The following is a 21,283-nucleotide window of genomic DNA, read 5'->3' on the forward strand; positions in this document are numbered from 1 at the left end:
AATTTTGATTGGATTTTTAACCAGATGTATGGACCCTTCGGCCCATAAAAAGAGGCTTACACCCGGGCTTGTCGTTCTCTTTTATAGAGAGATCCAAGGTAACATGCCCTGAGTAACATGGAGGAGAGCTTGGTTTTTGCCTCCCGTAATGCTAGTGATAACAAAACCAAAAAAATAAAATAAAAAAATATTCCTCCATTGCAAATATAGTTGTGCTACGAAACAAAAAAAAACCAAGCAACAAAAACATGACAGTAAACGTAAATGACAGACATGTAATGTCATCTAACATCAGAGGTTATTGTCCGACAAAAATTAGAAAAGAAACTTTTTTGTATCACTAAACAAACCTAAGCATATTACTCGTATAACTCCAAACTCATTTCATAATAAAATTTTTATTTATAAAAAAAAAAACCTTAATCTTTTTTACTAATTAACTAAGTTGCTTTTAAACTAATAAAATTTATCAATTTAAATTAAAATAATTTTTATATAATTTAATTTTAAACATAAAATAGATAAAAAGTTGGGTTCAAGATTTTTTTTTTTCATGTCAATTATATTATTTTTTTAATTTTATTCTTAAATTTTTTTATGTTCATTAAATCATGTCGCGTTAATTTTTATATATTTTAATTTAAAATTTAAATTAAATAAATAGTTTAATAGTAACATTTTAAAATTGACATGAGCAACTTGATATAATAATAATAATAATTGCAGTTTTTTTTTTTTTTAGATTAACGTGGGTGTCCGAGCTAGCTTGCGCGCACCACGACTAATCTCACGGGCCCTGAAGTTAACGACCATGTAGGCCTCCAGTGGCCATCATATGAGCAATCAAAGACTCAAACCTGAAATTATAGAAAAAACAAACTCCTTAATCCCAAGTTTTTACCACTTTACCACGACACCTAGATCGTTAATTGCAGGTCCTCATTAATCCACCATGAAGCAGATGTGTATTAGTCCTAATTGCAGGGCCCCCTGCCCAAGTAACAGAGTTGACCGATTACATACACGATGCTCGAATAGAGAAGGAACAGGCCCGCCATATTTTTATTATGAAAATGTGGTCTCTGCTCCCAAGGCGGTGTGGAGCACAATGTGTTTAGCGTTTCGAAAATGTTTAAAAAAATAATAGAAGGACCGGCCCCGCCATATTTTTATTATGAAAATGTGGTCTCTGCTCCCAAGGCGGTGTGGAGCACAATGTGTTTAGCGTTTCGAAAATGTTTAAAAAAATAATAAATTTTTTTATTTTTTATTTTAACTTAATATATTTTTGATATTTACAACACATTAAAATATATATAATATCAAAAATAATTTTTTAAAAATTAAAAAAATATATTTTAAAACAAAAAACAACTATTAATATATTCCCAAACACCATCAATGCCTCGCTTCTTATATGATATTAAATCAGAGTTTGTTGATTCCCTCCGCTTTTGTTCTGCTTCCAGAAAACGAGTTTATATTCATAACCGATTCCCTTATTGCCATGACAACCACTTTCTATACAAGAAGCTTTGCCCTCGACCAGTAAGTGGTGGCCTTCACGGGATCCAAGAACCAAGCTCAATTGCCATGTCACTGTTATCGGGAGTGCAAAACTCACTGAAAGGATAAAGTTAAGACTTGAAAGATCAAAGATCCATCGGTGATCCTACTCGAAGTCAAAAACAGTTTGTGCTCCAAGAATGTAGGAAGTTGAATTTGATTTGGGTAGGGGGGAAAAGGTACCACCCCTAGAACGATGAATTAGAGATGCTGCTAGGATACCCCAGGTACCACACAAGAGGTGGAGGGATTAGTATTACAGAGAGATATAAAGTACTGGGAAACTCATTTCAGGCTTGCACACGCCATCTTTTGCATTGTAATCTATGCTCTCCTTGTGTATATGTATGAAAATAATGAGACCAACTAAACCATTTTTTTAGGTTGACACGGTTGCTTACCATCTTGCAGTTTTGAAAGATGATTTTCATCATGGGATTAATGTGCTCTCTCTGTTCTCCGGTATTGGTGGAGCTGAAGTTGCTCTTCATCGACTTGGAATTCCTTTGAAAAATGTGGTATCTGTCGAGATTTCAGTTTCCAAAAGAGATGTTTTCCGAAGTTGGTGGGAACAGACAAACCAGAAGGGAAATCTAATTGAGATTACAGACATACAAACAATCAATGGTTCTGATATTGAGACGCGGATCGGGTCATTTGGTGGGTTCGATCTTGTCATTGGTGGCAGCGCTTGCAATAACCTTGCTGGTGGCAATAGAGTGAGCAGAGATGGCCATGAGGGTCAACATTGTTTTTCCCAGGACGCGATGCAATGCACGTCCAAGTATATGATGCTTCCACATTAACTCTCTGCTAAAGAAATTCTTCATAAAATGACAAGCATTCGTTGTTGTCATCACGTATCACAAACTACTCTTGTCATCGGCTTGTATTATGTTAATATATTCAATCTTTGCCATTTGATCTTCAGGTTTTTGGATGAAATATTTTCACTCTATATTAAAAAAAGATTCAGGACAAAGTCGTTATAAATATTTGTGACTGTTGAGGTTCTCGTTGCATTTACAAAAGATTCTGGTCTCATAAGCGAGGCCAGATGCAGGTTAAGCCAGCCAATTTTTACACAACAGAAAACCGAGAAGAATTTCAAAATGCAGAATGCACGCATTCTTGCTCCACCAATGTGGATTATTTTTCTTACACTGCACTACTTCGTGTTGGCTACAATCTAAAACTTCAAGCTAATTATCACGATCTCTTTTGTTTAGGGAGAGAGAAGGCACCTAATCTTTGGTCTCTTGACACAGCAGTAAATCAATCTGTGCCCTCACCTCATAAATTCAAAGAAAATATGCACACATAAGTTGAAGATGAAAAGAACGCGGGATTGTGCCGACCTTATCTAAGCATGATAATGTTTCTTAATCAATATACTAGGAGACAGATAGAACATCATCCAAGAACCAAAGGCAAGGTGCAGACTTCTCGCAACTTTTTGAAAGGTGCTGTGTTCCCTTCAGCTAATGTTATGGCCATTAACATCATCCAAGAAGGTGTCTTAGTTTCGTTTAACTTATAAATTGATTTGAAGATATATTCCCCTGGCCGCCATTGAATTGATGGTACTTAATTAATGCTAGAAAAAAAAAAAGTAAAATTACAGAAGATCCCATAGCTAGGATGATGGTTAAAGTATATTCAGTGATAAAGGTTGTTCGGAGATGAATTTGTTCCTTCAATAAAAACTTCCTTGGTTAACATACCTTTATATCTATATTCTTGTGAGAATCTTTTAAAAAAAAAGTTAGGCTTACAAACATCAGCTCTTTTGAAAATTTATTTGTTATTATTTTTCAAAATATTTATTATATAAAAATATATTAAAATAATATTTCAAGTTACACCTCAACAAATAACTCAGCACCTCATCATTATAAAAGGAGCATGAAACTGGCAATGAATGTTGTGGCCGTTGATAATTGAAAATGTTTGGAATTATAGTTGTGGTTATGATTTAAAATATTTTTTATTTAAAATAATTTTTTTATTTTAAAAAATTGTTTTTAAAATTATTATATCAAAATAATTTAAAAATATTAAAAAAATAAATTTTTTAAAGACATGAAATGACCTGTTTTTTCAAATGGAGCTGAAATCTCAGTGCCTCCCCCAAGTATCCGGATCCAGGTCAACTTCCTCGTCTTGAATCACTCGTCGCCTCTCTGGCCTGTTTCATATACTTTGGCAACAAGGCGAAGATCATGTTCATGGTCATCTATTATAATTTTTTTTTTTTTTTTTTTTTTTTCGTGGGGGGTCCGGCCAGCTTACGCGCACCACGACTAATCCCCACGGCCCACTGAACACCCTGCAAACCCAGCAGGCAGGTAAGGCAGCGCGGGGCTGACAGTCATGTAACTCTAAGGCTCGAACCCGTGACAACAGAAGATGCAGGATGCCATTCCACCGCTGAGCCGTTGCCTTGGGTGCCCATCTATTATAATTTGATTGGATTAGACCAGGTTTGTGTTACTATTTTTCATGAGAGAGGAGCTCGTCGTCATCTTGGATAGATCCAGAAACAAATAGAGGTGGTGACTTGTAAATATTCCGAAGCCCCTTATTAAATTTCTAGGATGTTTTTACAAAATTATACATAGGCTGTCCCAACAAGACAACTCTCAAGTCGCCCCTGTTAAGGCCTACATCATCATAATGGAGAATCAATATTAGCCCAGGCCTATGAGAAGGCCTTCTATCTCCACATTTCTTGACTCCTAAACTCCCTGTGTTAGGCCCGGTATTACTAAGAAGTCGAGGGATCTTAAAGCTTATTATTAAAGGACTAAAGGTGAAATGACTTCAAGAAACTATGAGTCCCTAATTTGAGAATATTTTACATGATTAAGCACGATTCTAAAGGGGCAGTTAATCATTGAAAATACACGTATCCTGGTCCACTGATGCTGATAGTTTTTCTTGCACTACACCCTAATTATGGCTATCTCTTTAGTTTATAGAAAGAAAATTAAGGCACAGTTAATTTAATTCATGCCTCAACAACCCATCCACCAACTCATAAATTCAGGGTCAACATATGAACACATACTTGCCAACCTAATCTGTATCTGCATCATGATTTTCTTATCAGTGTAGTTGGTGGCATTTGATAGAATAATGATTAAAAATGAGAGACATTATTTTTTAGAAAGTTCCATGTTTTCTTGAGAGGTTATGGCATACCGGCTTGGCTTGGCTTGGCTTTCGTCCTCCAGTACCCTGTATAGCGTAATTGTTTAGTCATGGCTTCTATTTTTTTTAATTATTACAAGTATTTGGATTAATTTATATATATTTGGATTAATTTTATAGATTTTAAATTAATAATTATATAAAGTTTTAATGATACTGAAATTTATAACACTCAAACTAATTATTTCTAAAAAATATATTTAAAATTTTATAAATTATATTATATCTGTCTTTTTTTTTTAATTTCTTTCTTTATTATTAAATGATTATAGATCACGGTGGATTAATTTACACTATAGATAACTTTGGATTAATTTACACGATTTTAAAAATGCATTTCAAACATTGAACTGATGAATTTAGAAGAATAAATTATACTAGATTGCGATCTCGAAGTTTGAATTCAAGAAATTGAGGGAGGGAGAAAACTATTCTTTTTAGCCACCAACGTAACTTATTAAACCCTGATTTGAATTAACATAAGTGATATTAACGAAGGAGCCAGACCGTGTAAGCCCTACGCAAGTCAGCTGTACAGAAGCTGAATTTATCAAAGCATTAGGTAGACAGAATAGGGTGGGGAGAAGAGTTGTTAATTTTAACCACTATATTAGTTTATATTCTTGATTCCAGACAGGGAAGTTGGTTACATGTAACAGGTAATTATACGGGTGTCAGGAGAAGACTCTCTCCTTTCAATAAAATAATTCCTTCCTCGACAAATATAACTCTAGCAGCCTATATAAGATAGAAGGCCTTGCCTCACCTTTCAGCTTAGCCACTAATCAACTACACCTGTATTCTAGAGATTGTTAAGGCTTTCAGACATGGCCAATATTGCATCTGCTCTCCTAATTCTTGTGCTAGCCGCTCCAGCAGCTTATGCTGCTACAACGTACACTGTTGGTGACTCGTCCGGCTGGACCACGGTCGGAGATTACACCACTTGGGCTAGTGGTAAAACATTCACTGTTGGTGACTCTCTTCGTAAGTAGAATTAATCCTTGTTTATTAATTATGAGTTTTGAGTAGAATATTTAGTGCCTTAACAACATTGCATAAGATCCAGTTTTTCGTTATGATATAAGACAGATTAATTAATCAATTAACCATCATTTTACAACTTTGGAAAAAATCCAGTGTTCAAATATAGCTCCACACACAGCGTGGCTGAAGTATCGAAAGACGACTACGATAGTTGCAGCGCAAGCAATACCTTGAAAACCTATACTGATGGAAGCTCAACAGTACCCTTGTCCACGGCTGGTCAAAGGTACTTCATTTGTTCCACACCTGGTCACTGTTCCGGCGGCATGAAGCTAGCAATCACCGTTGTCGCAGCCAGTGGTACCCCAACTACCCCCACCACACCTGCCCCTCCAGTCGACGATGGTTCAACCACTCCATCAACTACATCTGGCTTGTCACCTACAACCCCATCAACCCCCGTCACACCACCACCACCATCGAAGGCTGATAATGGAGCCGCCAGCATTTTATATAACATGATGCTCGGTGTCTTTCTTGTATTCGGAACAACTACGGTTGCATTGATGGGCTAGCTAGTGAAGAGGCAGTGCCATATCATCGTTGTTAATGTTCTTGTTATCATTGGGTTGAAGTTGGTTTTTCTCAATTTTTATTGGATGAGGGATGTGAAATTTATGTTTTTATTTATAATGTTCTTGAATAATTAATTTTTATTTATAAGCTCCATTATTTGTGTATATATGCAACAAATCATGCGTGCATGTTCCTTGTAGCAAAAACCATTTGCTTGCTAGATGATTCTGGGGTGATTGGATGTATATGTTTTGCTTGGCATGTATCCCAAGGCCATGTTCCGTTCAATGTCTTGGTGTGCAAGACTTTATGATAAAGCATAACAACTGGACCAACACAACTGTCAAATGATTGTATCCACTGCTATGGCATGCAGAGTGCAATTTTCAAATGAATTAGGTCAAAGCATGCATTTTAATATATGGGCTGCTATATATAATGGATGCCATGTTGAAATAGATTAATGCTGAAGAAAAGGATATGGCACAAATTAGTTGGAAAAAAAAAAAGATGTACACGGCCCAAACCACTTTCTTTTCTACAGCCCCAAATTAAGATTTTTTTTTTTAAAAAAAAAAAAGCAAGGTATTCTATATCAATTTTCATGTAACATATTAAATCCTTGAAATCAGCTTTACACAAGATGTTTTACACTCTACAATCCGTGATCCCAAGAGTTTTTTATTAGCAGGAAGATCCAAATTCGAGACCTGGAGATAACAGAGCTCCATGTATCTGCTAGACCAACCCTTGAAGGAAGAGAATAAATGTTAAAAAGCATAAAAAGATTTCCATTGCGTGCCTGCCAATAAGGCCTGTATACCCTTAACTCAAATGACTCTACATTTATCTTTCCTTCTTAAAAATCTTGGATTTATATTTTTTATTTTAAATTAAAGTAAAGTAATATTAACTCGGTCAAATTCATTAACTAACTTGTTTGAGTTTTTAAACCCGATATTAACTTAAAAAACCAAATTCAAGTTTAATTTCAAAGAATTTTTTAAAAAATAAATAAATTATTTTAAAAGAAATGATTGAATTAAATTAATCCAGTGATAAAAAAAATTTTGAGTCTATCCCGGAAATAAAATGAAAATGCACAATCAATATTGCAATTCCCAACGTGGTTACCATCAAAAGCTAATGATAGAGAAATGATCCATAAGCCAAAAAAATGGGCCGAGCCCATTAAAATCTATAAGCTTTGGACATTAAGTGTGGGTTTGGATTTTTTCTTCTCTTTCCGTAGAAATAAAACAGAAGCGCAAGGAGAGAGGAGGAGGAAGAGAAAGAGAAGGAAGCAATGGCAACGATGGAGGAAGATAACGGAGAGTTCTATCTTCGTTACTACGTTGGTCACAGAGGTAAATTCGGTCACGAATTCTTGGAATTCGAGTTCCGGCCTGATGGAAAACTCCGATACGCAAACAACTCTAATTACAAAAACGACACCATGATTCGTAAAGAAGTCTTTCTTACCCCCGCCGTTCTCAAAGAGTGCCGCCGCATCATCTCCGAGAGCGAAGTACTCCTCTCTCTCATCCTCCCTCTTTCTCTCTAACTTTTTACATCTCTTGTTTCGCTTAGGGTTTTATCTAATTTTTTCGGTCATGTTGATTACAAAATTTACAATCTTGCCATTGCTGTAAATAATTTTCTGTTTGTTTATTAGATATTTTATTTTCCTGGAGAACTCTTAGGAGCTTTGATTTTAGCATATGAATTTTGTTAATTTCGAAGTTATAAGTAAATGCAGATAGAGCCTAGGGTTTTGGTTTGCCTGGTTTTTAACTAAATTACTTAAGCGTTGATTTTAACAAAAATCAATTCTTATTTTGCTTGCATTTAGCAAATATTTTTATAATTGTTTTGATGAATTTTCATGTACAAGAGCTAGAAAACTTCTTCTAAATTCTGACTCGTTGGCAGTTTAGATTTGGTTCTTTCATATTTTTGAGATTCTTGGTTTCTTTAGATTATGAAGGAAGATGACAACAACTGGCCAGAGCCGGACCGGGTTGGGAGGCAAGAGCTGGAGATTGTGATGGGGAATGAGCATATTTCATTTACTACGTCTAAGATTGGATCTCTGGTTGATGTTCACAGTAGCCAGGATCCTGAAGGGCTTCGCATCTTCTATTATCTTGTTCAGGTGATTGCAATTTATAAGCCTGGATATCTCTTTGAATGTAGTAGTTAAAGCTTGCTCACAGTCATTGTGTGTAAATACTGTCTTGAACAGTAATTTGCATTTGTACAATTAAGTCATTTTATTCCTTGTGAAAGGATTCTAACTGTGGGTTTACTTGCAAATGTGCTCATTCTTGAATTTGAAGTTACCTGTGTTAGCATGCTGGTATGTGGTTGTTAGATAGGGGAAATGCTGAGAAAGTAGGTGATATTGCTTCCCTGAAGGTGAAAAATTATACATTTGCATCACAAGCAATGTGTGTCATAATGAGTTCAAACTGCACTTGCTTTTATGAAAGCCCGAGTAGTTTACAAGTTATGGTTTTATGTGCATGATGCATTGTCGAATGGAATGATTAATACGATTATCCATCAAAACTTTTGTGAGAAAATACTTTCTCTAAATCTGTGTATTAAGCAAGTAAATAAGGGGCTTGGAAACTTGTGTCTCGTTGTGAGGCTGTGAACTTGCTTTGCCTGGATATGATATTTGTGTTTTTGTTAAATGGAATCCATTGCCTTTGTCATGAAGGCATAATAGTTGTGTTTTGAAAGGTAAATGCAAAGGCAAGGATTTTAAGCATTGTGTGCAGCAAGAGAGATTTTTAGAGTGACTGGTTTCAAATGTCCAAAGCTTAAGGTGAGATGGATAGAGAATTGATTTCTAAAGACAAGCTGTTCTTGTACATTCACTAATTTACTGGGAAGCTTGGTAGGGTTCATTTGGGTGTTACAGGATGTTAATGAGAAACCAAGACTCTTATTTTCAAAATTCCAAAAACCTTTTAATTTTTCATATTTTAGCTATGATGTGCTTGTTAATATTGTCACTAGTGTCCCATTGCTTGCCCGGTTACCAACTTGTAGTTTTTATTTTTTCTGGTGTTCTTATTTGCGTTTTATTTGGTTGCAGGACTTGAAGTGCTTTGTTTTCTCTCTCATCTCCCTTCACTTCAAAATCAAGCCCATATAACTACCATAGTCTCTACCATTCAATGTGTGCTTCAAGGGGCTGTTTTTTGTGTACGTCTGAATTGTCTGCTTTGCAGTAGGGTTTGTCATTTGAATGGTTACAGTTCCCTTTTCTTTTTCTTTTTTCTTTCTAGTTTTATCTGAGGCTGTCTAAGGTTTTACGAATACCTGGATTGAGGAATTATTTTGTTGACTGGAATGCTAGTGTTATGAAACCTTTGTGTCCGACACACCTCTCTGGCTATGTCTGAGATATTTGGATATCTTAACTACTGAGATTTTAATTTCTGGATACTTTCAATTGTTCAGAATTTAAAGTATTGGCTCTTTATGTGAAGCTGGTGACCTTGCTAATTCATTCCATTACAGACACTAGTCCAGTTGATGTCAGGTGGAATGACTTTGAACTTGGTCATACATTTTCTGCTGTTGGCTGATTGAAATTTTTCTTATTTTTTGATGGATTCATCTAGTTTGCTGGGTCATTGACCTCTAGCATGCAATGGAATGAGATGGACCCCTTGAATGTAATATCCGATTACCACTATACCTTTGTTGATGAACCAGAAATGGGAGACTACGCACACAGGTGAAAATCTTTTAAGTGGAATGTTTAATTAAGAGCACCTCTGTGGCCAGTTAGCATAGGCAATCAGGGATGCTATGGTTTTTTCCATGTCATTATCAATGCCCCATTCATTTTCCTTCCTGTCCCTTGCTTTCACCCTCTCTTCTCTGCTGGTTGGGTCTGTTGTGGCACTGTGTTACCTTGATTTTCTTGGGTTTAGGATAATAGAAAGGGTTTTGTGCGGTATTGAGGGTGAGGTGGTGGAACCCTAGGTGGGCCTTTGTTTTGAAGGCCTCCAGAAGTGAAGACTTGGTGACTGCCCCCCAGACAGGAGAAGGGGATAAGGATGATTGGCACAGTTTGAAGGAAGGAGTGCTGGAGATGAGTGAACTTGTTAGTTTAGGTCCTGGTGGGTTGGGAGTAAGCCCAAACTAGTGGGCACCTAGCCCGTAAGGGAAGAAGATTGATGAACGAAGCCTGAGATACTATCCCATGAGCTCAACAACAAAAGCATTAAGCCCGATTTTTAGGCCGATGGAAATATAATCAGGGGCTCTTACAATACTGCTCTCGTAATCTCTTGTGGATTTGTAATTTTGGTTTGGGTAATTTGTGTTGAGATACAACTAGAAAGGATTTTAATACGTGTTTGAATTGTATCAAAATTTGTGTCTGGGCAGTATTATATATATATAAACGCGTTTAATTTTAAAGAGACAGACAGGGTTTTGAATTGGATTTTTATATTTTCCGAACATAAAATACTTCTATTATCTGTTTCGTGTCATGATGACAATGTTTTTAAAATTATTTTTATATTAATATTCTGGGTGAAATAAGTTCCATCATGACAATTACTTTTGAACTCACGTAAATCGTGATGGGAGGCAGAGCAGTCCTTAAGTAGTTTCCTTAAATGGTTGCTTAGTGTCTTGCAACAGCTAGTGAAATTTCTGATTAGAAAGAATGTTTTTATTTTAAGAGGAAAGGGATATCTTCAAGTTAATTATAAGAAGATTGAGGCTAAGGACTCGTTCGTTTTATGAACTGCTTTATATTTTTTTTAAGTTTGTTTATTATTAAATAAAAAGTTGATAAGTGAAATTTTTTATTTAGTTTTCTGGAAATTTTATTTATTTATTTTGTATAAAAAACACTTTTTAAAAACTGTAAATAAATAAAAAAAATATTTTGTTACTTGTTAATTATATCAAATTTAGCCTTTAATTTTTTAATTACTATATATTTAATTTTGAATCTTTTTCTAACTTCACCCCTTATAATCTGATTTAATTTAATTTTTATATTAATCTTAATTCTTATTTTTTATTGTCATTTTTTTTGTTATTTTTTTAATTAAAATTTTTTATATATCAAATTTGATCTTTATCATATATTTTATTTAAAATAATTTATTTATTTATTTATTTCAATTTTATTTTCTTTCAATTTTTATATAGGGATTGGTACTCATTCTTTTAATAAACTTGAAAAAATTAAAAAGTTATTTTTAATTTATTTTTTTATGACATAATCGAACAATATAAAATGTTTTTCAATTTTTTTGATATAATTAAATATTAAAAATAATTTATTTTTAAAAAATTTACTTTTCATAAAAACTATTTAAAAAATAAAATAAAATTAAGTTGTAAAAGTATATCCGAAGAGGCTTTGGGTTTGTTTTTAAGCCCTCCAAAGCTTTAAGCTTCCTTTATTCAATGTAAAGGCTGGGGCCCTTAATCTGTGTACTCCATCCTTTCTGATGTCACGAAGGAATCCGACCTTCACTGACATGCTATGTTTGCATGGTTTCCAAACGCAGGGCCTCCGATGTTAGATCATGCCTTCTCACATGCAGTTGTCTACGGTACAAAAAACGTGGGGTGGGAGGCAGCCCACAGGTGAAAACAAAATAAAATGCATGGTGAAATATTCTTACATTTGAGAATATTAAGTGACTTTTTTATTCGTGTTATTATTCATATATTAAAAAAAAAAGTTGAAATAAGGACGGCAATGAATCATGTTGAAAACTCAGAAATAATCACAATCATCACTTGTCATTTCGATGGAGGCTGTCCACCTACTAGGTACCTGATCTTCTATCTTAAAAATAATTATTATTGAAAAATAATTAAATAAAATCCTAAAAAATTAAAATATAAAAATTATTAAATATCCATCTATAAATCACTATGTCATGGGATGGAATTCATGAATAAATAAAATAAAAGTCTAAAATCCAAATCTAATCCAAAAAAAAAGTGCTGCACTGACAAAAAAAATATTAGAAAAAATAATAAAAACACATGGTTGATTGAGCATCACCCTTGATTCTGATCTTATGTATATTTAACTTAATTCAGATAAAATACGAAAAACTCAAAGCAGCATTATATATAAAAACTCGAAGAGTAAAATACAGTTAAAATCTCTAATAAAAAAATAAAAATCTAATAAATGTACAATTTCATTCATGATTATCCACTTAATCCCCGAATAAAAATGATCAATCTTGATGCACGAAGACCAACATGAGAATATGCTAGCGTGCGCGTGTCGTTTTTACGTGGTTGGAATGTAAGCAGACGGGCTTAGCTCCACCCATTGTCATGGGCCCAAATAGCAGTGGACTAGAGTATGCTGCGAAGCCATCATCCTCCATGCGAGTCTAGAAGCATCTACACTCTCGCATTGCCATCTGCCATGGATATAAAGTGGGGTGACCTTGATCTCACTGTGCTGCAAAAAGATGTTTGTCCGTCAACCAAAAGTAATCCACTTTGTGGAACAAAACCTAAAAGAAGCTTTTGGTATGGATTCCTCCTCCCATACCCTTTACCTGCAAAGGGAAACCCCCTTTTCTTTTGCTCGGTGGGAAGCGTTAATTTGGCCCCTCTACCTTTTCAAATTTCCTTCTAGCATCTCAAGAAACAATTCCACAGAGGGCGTGGCGGTTCCTGGTTTGCTGGTAAGCTCGCGGTCAAATCACCAATAAATTAGTTTTAACAGTCCGAACACCAAGAAATTTATGCTGTTGAGGGCTAGTTTGACCTAGAGTTCCATTTGGCAGTTTAATTGTTTATATATCTTAAAGCACCGGTTTTTGACTCGACGATTTAATATACATATATACATATATATATATATATATATGGAAGCCCAATTTCAAAGTTTCTGATTAAGTTTTTGATTTATGTCCATTGAATACGATAAATATTAGAAATAAAACTTGTTTCGAATTCAAACTAAAAATTTGTTGCGTGGGATGAAGTAATCTCACTTCGTCATGTTTTAGCATTGTTATTTGAAAAGAAATACACTGGTTTTTTAATTAGCTTAATTTTATTATTATTATTTAAAATTATAAAAAATTATTTTAATTTAATAACTTAAATTTTTAGTTGATGTATTAAAATATCTATTATTTTTTAATATATCTTCTAAAATAAAAAAAAATTAAATTTAAAACTTGCATAAATCTATATTATTTTATACTTTATTTTTATCAAATAAATACAAATAATAAAATTCAAATTTATAACTGTTTAATCATCAAAAATTTAATATTATATCAAAAATTTATTTTAATTTAATAATTTAGTTTTAAAATATAATTTATATTATTATCTAACAAAAATAATATTACTTTAATTTTTTTATATTAATTTAATCAACTTAGATCATAATATATAACCAAACCAATATAATATACATTCATATATATATATATATATATGGAAGCCCAATTTCAAAGTTTCTGATTAAGTTTTTGATTTATGTCCATTGAATAAGATAAATATTAGAAATAAAACTTGTTTCGAATTCAAACTAAAAATTTGTTGCGCGGGATGAAGTAATCTCACTTCTTCATGTTTTAGCATTGTTATTTGAAAAGAAATACACTGGTTTTTTAATTAGCTTAATTTTATTATTATTATTTAAAATTATTTAAAATTATTTTAATTTAATAACTTAAATTTTTAGTTGATGTATTAAAATATCTATTATTTTTTAATACATGTTCTAAAATAAATTTTTTTTAATACAAATCTATATTATTTTATACTTATTTTTTATCAAATAAATACAAATAATAAAATTCAAATTTATAACTATTTAATCACCAAAATTTTAATATTATATCAAAAATTTATTTTAATTTAATAATTTAGTTTTAAGATATAATTTATATTACTACCTAACAAAAATAATATTACTTTAATTTTTTTATTTTAATTTAATCAACTTAGATCATAATATATAACCAAACCAATATAAAAAATAATAATCTAGATCAGATTCCAAGTTACAAACTCAAGTAATCAACACATAAAGCCAGATAAATTTTTAATAATCGTTGAACCACCCCGGATATTTGGATCGCGCACTTCGTTTAATATAATCATTAATTAGTTTTCTTTAGGGTGTTAGCAATGGTGATAATCAGTTCACGGGGGCTGGATGCTGATCTAGGCTCTGATCGGTCAAATAAAAACAATGAGGAGCATCACATTCAAGAAATTTGACCCGACAGAGGTCTTGATGGAGTAGAAATTCCATTCAAAGCTTTAGCCCGCCAGGAATAGACTCAGTATTTTGTTGCATGCAAGACAACGTGACTGGCACATCTGAGTTTTTTGACTAAGTCTATGCTAAATCACGAGCTTAATTTAATCCACCAACTTAGCAGACAGCTGTGACGGAAATATACAAGTACCGATAAATTATCCGATTTTCAGGCCATCTCGTCGAAGAGTACCGGAGATACTTCATACAAGAAATAATTTAATTAATACCGTCATGATTATAGTATTTTCGCTCGACGCTCACGGTATTCCAGGACCAGCATTTGCATGCTAAAATTAAATCTCTCACTGCTTGGAATTTAGATGATTTTTCCACTCTTAGATTACTATATCTAGAAGAAAAATAATCGAAATAATGACACCAAAACAGCCCATTTATCCCTTATTTGTATCCCAGCACTCTCTATGGATTATAAATGTGAATCAAGGTTTGAAGCCCTGTGTGGTTGCCATGATCCTGATGTTGTGCTTGCCATTGAATTTGTGAGTTGTTTTTCGAGATTTGCAGGCTATATATTTATTTTTCCTGCTATAATTTCCATTATTTTTTCTCGGGATATGAACACGCCTGAAACCAGGATGAATTTTTCTCGCCACCGGCTATATATGTTGCTAGAATCCCTTTCTTTTCTCAAAAAAAAAATAAAAAATTGTTTTCATATTTGTTTTTTGAGAGATAATATAAATTCTTGACAATGACGCTATAAAAACGGTCAAGGAAAGCGATTAGATGAATCGTGTAGTTAACTAGTTAGCTTCAAGATCAATCACTTTTGAACTGATCTAGACCATCAAATATGCATTCGAGTTATGAAATATAGGGTTTGCCTGGTCCTTTTCTGGTCATTTATTATACTTGGTAGTTAAATCGGTTGGACTGAAAACAGGAGATTTTATATACAGAAGTTCGTTAGCATCATTATGCAGGATAAAGATTCACCTGGGATTAATTTAAAACTAGATTTGAGGGTATTCTTGTTGATCAAGTTTAGCCGCTTAATATTTTGTTCTGGGGTGTTAGGGATAGAGGTAAAGATTCCTATTTAAAATGTTTTTTTAATATATTAAGATAATATTTTTTTTATTTTACAAAAATTCATTTTTATACTAGAATTTCAATTTAAAAATACTTGAAAAAATAATTTGAAAAAAAAACAGATATAACCTTGATCTAATTGGATTAGAACCATCGCTCCACATGCCCATATGCAAGGCTAACGCAGAGAGCCACGCCGAATATAAGTAACACAGTCCTGGGACTATAAAATAACGGCTATCCTAATTTTTTATGAGTGGTTGGGAGGTAGATTTGGGATTAGGAGACGGCTATCCTATTTTTTTTAGATTAAGGTGCATTGGACTTTTCATTGATTAAGGGAACGGGAAATTTTTTTTCTATGCACCAAGATTAAGTTTGTTTTTAATTGGGGTTTTTTACAAGTTATTTGTATCAAAGTCAATGCACTCGTGGAAAATTCGTTTCTATTATCATTCTTGATATTTAAATTTGAGATAATTATCCATGAATAAATCTATTTGCAACTTGAGTCATGTTTACGAGAGGGTTATCATCACACGCGTAAAAAAAAAATTATGCTACATACAATGTTAAAAAAATTCACATATAATTTTAGTTTTTTTTAAAAAATAATGTCACCTCGAATAATTTTTTTATAAAAAAATAATATTTTTTAAAAAATATTCAAATATATTCCTAATTCTATGTTGGCTCATATTGGATACCTTGAATCCCGACATTTTCCATACCTGTCAACGTGGACTCTTGCATTCCCGTCCAAGAGGGACTAGACATCGCAAGGTGCAAATTCTGGAGACCGCTAGACCTGTGTCCTGTCAAATCTCATCCATCACTGTAGACCTCTTGTGTCCACCACGTGTCATCTCATGTTTCTTCTCTTTGATGAGATTTATAATCTCTTCCAGTGTTGGATTGCTAGGTTTTGGATAAGCCGGATCAAATTATTTACATTAACTAATATTTCTTCTCCTTGGATCATCTCCGATAGAAAATACTATTTTTAAAAAATAAAATAATAAAATAATATTTTAAATAATATAAATATAGTTTTTTTATTATATATATTTCAAGAAAAAAAACTATTTAAAAAGCCAATTTTATTAAAATAGGATAAATAAATGTTTTATTTTTTTATGACTTTGATGTTATTTTTTTTCACATTACTAAAATTAATTGATTTATTTTTTTTGTTAGCCCCATATTATTAGTTTTGATTCTTTTAAAGGATGTGTAGGAATAGCACACATAAAAAAAAAGATATTTTAGTATTTTGTTTGATTTTTCTTTTAAAGTATGAAAAATAAATAAAGAAAAGCCAATATATTAGTTTTTTTTTATCTTTGACTGCTCATTTAGCTTTTCTATTAGAGATGCTCTCGTACTTTAAAGAAATAGTTAAATAAAATATTAAATTTGTTTTTTTTTTTATAAATGTTATTTCTATATATATATATCTTAAAAGAGTTAAAACTAAAATAAAGCCTATTAAATTTAGCCATGTAAAAAAAATAACATTAAAATTATTAAAAAAATAAAACATTTATTTATTTCACTCTAATAGAATTGACTTTTCAAATAACTTTTTTTTATTGGAATATACATAGTAAAAAAACTATATTTATATTATTCAAAATACTATTTTATCAATTTATCTTTTAAAAATAGTATTTTCCATTAAAGTTGCTCTGAAGAAAAAATAGTTTTTTATTTTTAATTACTCATTTAGCTTCTCCCTTGAAGATGGTATTATATGTAGGTTTTATATATATATATATATATATATTTAATTCACTATCTAAAAGATAACGCAATGAAAATAGTTCTCTATTGATAATTAATCTTGGACTTCTAGACCAATGAACTGGCAGAGAATTATGTGCTACTGTGGAAGGGCAACGATCAATGGACTTTTAGATTAATGGCTTATTACTTTGTGAAAGACTCGATTTGCTAGTGGTATCCAGCCTCGGAATGCAATTGAATTGTAATTTTTTTAAAATTTTAAATTAATACTTTATTATTATTTTAATATATTTTTAAATAAAAAATACTTTCACATCTTTCACTCATTTTGTATTCAGAGTTTAGCATTGCGGGTCCGGTCTGATTTCTAAAATAATATTTTTATTTTATTTTTAAATTATTATTTTATATATTTTTAAATTGTTTTGATATATTAATTAAAAATAATTATTTTTTATAAAAATAATATTATATTTTATTTACAAATAAAAAAACTGTAAAAAACAACATCAGTCACTTCAAAACAGGCTATTAGATATTTTCGAGGATAGGGCTTGCAAGAGTGTATGCAAGTGAGGACATGACATTGATTTAACAATGCTGAGTAAAAATTGAATGTGATAGATAATACATAGCTAATATCATCGAGAAGAAATTCGGAAGCCAGTAAAAGAAGTCAAGATAAGAGGTGCTTGCTGTCCTTTCCATGTTGACTTAAAAAAAGAAGCAGCAGCTGAGCCAACCGAAAAGGTCCAAAGTTATCCTCCAAACCACACACAAGTATATAATCTTAAGAGAATGTATTCGCTCAAAAGAAATATCCACGTCGGATTATAAGCCAATTTGTGTGATTCTCTCTCGATTAGTGCTATATCACTTGTTAAATGGTTGATTAATTTGGAGTATTTAACTCTTAATCCTGCTAGGGAGGGCGGCAACTTTCAATTTTTTATTTTTATTCCTTTAAAGTGTGTTTATCTTATAAAAATTAAATTAATTATTATTTTAGTATTTCTTTATGATTTTAATATATCAATATTAAAAAATTTTAAAAATATTTTAATATATTTTTAGATGAAAAAACATATTTGAAAAGCCTTATGTATCATAATATCAAACATGTATTTAGTGTAAATATTTATTGTTGTAGTGCAAAATGTTTTTAAAGATTTTTTTATTTAAAAAATTATCAAATTATATATATATATATATATATCTTTTAAAGATTTTTTTATTTAAAAATTTATCAAATTATAAAATCATGAAAAAACATCAACAAAATTAATTTAATATCTTTTTAAATCAAACATGTTATTATTTAAACCAATTTAAAACATGAAAACAAATAGTGTTTTACATAAAAGCATCGACCTTTTAAAACACCCGTTTAATGGTTTTTTTCCCCTCATGTTTAAGTGAGAAGGCATGCTCCTTTTGTTAAATTGCAAAGAGATTCTACAAACTTGCTTTAATCCACATCCTATTAAATTTTGGAAACTGCATGCAATTCATACTCTGCGGCCTTCAGATTTTAGTTCTCTTTCTTGAGAGTTAGTTTGGGACTTTTCTTACAATATTTACTGTGTACGAGTCTTGTATATTACATGAGTTTGCATTTGATTTGATTTTAATTTTTTATTTTTTAAGATAATATTTATGTGTGATGTTAGAATTAACTTTTAAAATATTTTTTTGATTGTATTTATAAACAAAAAATATTTTTTAAAAATTTTAAGATAATGAAATCACCTTTTTCTTCTCCTTTTCGTCTTCCGAGGCCATGCATGTCAATTTAATTGCATAAGCATACAGTATTGTATTAAAGCTCCTTTTATATAAAATAGAAACCTGATTAAAGTCGATGAATTGGGATTATTGCTTATGCCAAACCACGTGTAATAAAGTAGGGGAATAAAAGATTTTTTTATTTAAAAAATTATCAAATTATATATATATATATATATATTAAAATCATTAAAAAACATCAACAAAATTAATTTAATATCTTTTTAAATCAAACATGTTATTATTTAAACCAATTTAAAACATGAAAACAAATAGTGTTTTACATAAAAGCATCGACCTTTTAAAACACCCGTTTAATGGTTTTTTTCCCCTCATGTTTAAGTGAGAAGGCATGCTCCTTTTGTTAAATTGCAAAGAGATTCTACAAACTTGCTTTAATCCACATCCTATTAAATTTTGGAAACTGCATGCAATTCATACTCTGCGGCCTTCAGATTTTAGTTCTCTTTCTTGAGAGTTAGTTTGGGACTTTTCTTACAATATTTACTGTGTACGAGTCTTGTATATTACATGAGTTTGCATTTGATTTGATTTTAATTTTTTATTTTTTAAGATAATATTTATGTGTGATGTTAGAATTAACTTTTAAAATATTTTTTTGATTGTATTTATAAACAAAAAATATTTTTTAAAAATTTTAAGACAATGAAATCTCCTTTTTCTTCTCCTTTTCGTCTTCCGAGGCCATGCATGTCAATTTAATTGCATAAGCATACAGTATTGTATTAAAGCGCCTTTTATATAAAATAGAAACCTGATTAAAGTCGATGAATTGGGATTATTGCTTATGCCAAACCACGTGTAATAAAGCAGGGGAATAACTCTTAGTAAAGTAACGGAACAATAATAATAACAATATTAAAAAAACAGAGAGAGAAAGAGCAGGCAGACCTTATGAAACACAAAAAAGTTACGCATACCTGGCCGCTTCGGCCCCAGTCTCCGGGGGCCATGAGGCGATGACGGATTAAAATTCTTACAAATCTTGCTGTAGCGACGTAAACAATTTACTTCTAATCAATCCAGTTTAAAAAATAAAATTACTTTTTAAATAAAATTTTAAAAAAATAAAAGCAAATTTAATCTTAAAATCATTTTATGCTCGGATAAAAAATAAATCATAAAAAAATCATTATAAATACACCATCCTAGACAAAGACGATTTACTAAAAACATGTTTGAAAATAATTTTATTTTAATGTCTAGAATCTAATTTAAAATACTCTTATTTTAATTCAATGATAAATAATACATTTCATCAACTTAATATTCTATTTGAATGGTCTTAAAGTTACAAGCCCGTTTATCACTCCGTTTCCTTATGTTTTTTTTTTTATATAAATATTTTTCAAATCGTTTATCATTTAAAAGAAAATAAAATTAGTTCTTTTATAAGTATTTTTTATAATTTCAATATTAAAATTAAAAAAAATAATTTAATATATTTTTAATTAAAGAATATCACAAACTGTAATAAAAAAACATACAATCTCTCAATTAGATATAGTCAGAGTTTCCTGGTGCTTAACTTTTAAGTTTTTTTTTAAAAAAATAGAAAAAATTAGATAAGAGATTCACCGCCTACGCAAAGTAGAGAAGTAGTTGGTGGAGAGACCATGCGTGTGGACCATGACTCTAATTTGGAGGGAGGTATACATCATGGTGTGTGAGCAAGTACAAATGATGTTTTCGGCGTAGGGCCTCCTCTTAAATGAACTCCATCCATCATGCCCTTGGTCCACGTTCGGCAACATCCCATGTGACCCCTTTTCACTTTTCTAAAGGACATTTTCGTTCGTTGATTATTCTCTCTCTCACCCGTACAGGAAAATAGTCACCCAACTCTTATACGATGACCATTAAGACTTAAATTATCGTTAATTTTAGCATTCATAGGATTAGTCGATGCCAAACTAGTCCAAACACCTACATTAATCTAAAAAAAATAATTATCCAACTAAATTAAAAATAAAAATAAAATAAAATAGTCGCCAAACATTTTTCTTGCCCGTGTTCCTTACCATCCTC

General features: G+C 31.5%; 2 protein-coding genes and 1 pseudogene across 2 annotated transcripts; all 3 read left to right on the forward strand.

Moving 5' to 3' along the window:
• Positions 1-952: 952 nt before the first annotated feature.
• On the forward strand, positions 953-11,121 carry LOC105138088 (DNA (cytosine-5)-methyltransferase DRM1-like; annotated as a pseudogene).
• LOC105131218 (mavicyanin-like) lies at positions 5,540-6,589 on the forward strand. The gene is made up of 2 exons (XM_011034091.1): positions 5,540-5,766; positions 5,920-6,589. The coding sequence occupies exons 1-2, from the start codon at positions 5,607-5,609 to the stop codon at positions 6,339-6,341; spliced, it is 582 nt and encodes a 193-aa protein (XP_011032393.1). The 5' UTR covers positions 5,540-5,606; the 3' UTR covers positions 6,342-6,589.
• On the forward strand, positions 7,575-9,861 carry LOC105131210 (protein mago nashi homolog). The gene is made up of 3 exons (XM_011034082.1): positions 7,575-7,870; positions 8,321-8,497; positions 9,449-9,861. Exons 1-3 carry the CDS (start codon positions 7,649-7,651, stop codon positions 9,506-9,508), a joined length of 459 nt encoding a protein of 152 aa, XP_011032384.1. The 5' UTR covers positions 7,575-7,648; the 3' UTR covers positions 9,509-9,861.
• Positions 11,122-21,283: the final 10,162 nt, after the last annotated feature.

Source organism: Populus euphratica, unplaced genomic scaffold, assembly GCF_000495115.2.
Source record: "Populus euphratica unplaced genomic scaffold, PopEup_1.0 scaffold2.1, whole genome shotgun sequence".
In the NCBI taxonomy this organism is placed as follows: Eukaryota; Viridiplantae; Streptophyta; class Magnoliopsida; order Malpighiales; family Salicaceae; genus Populus; species Populus euphratica.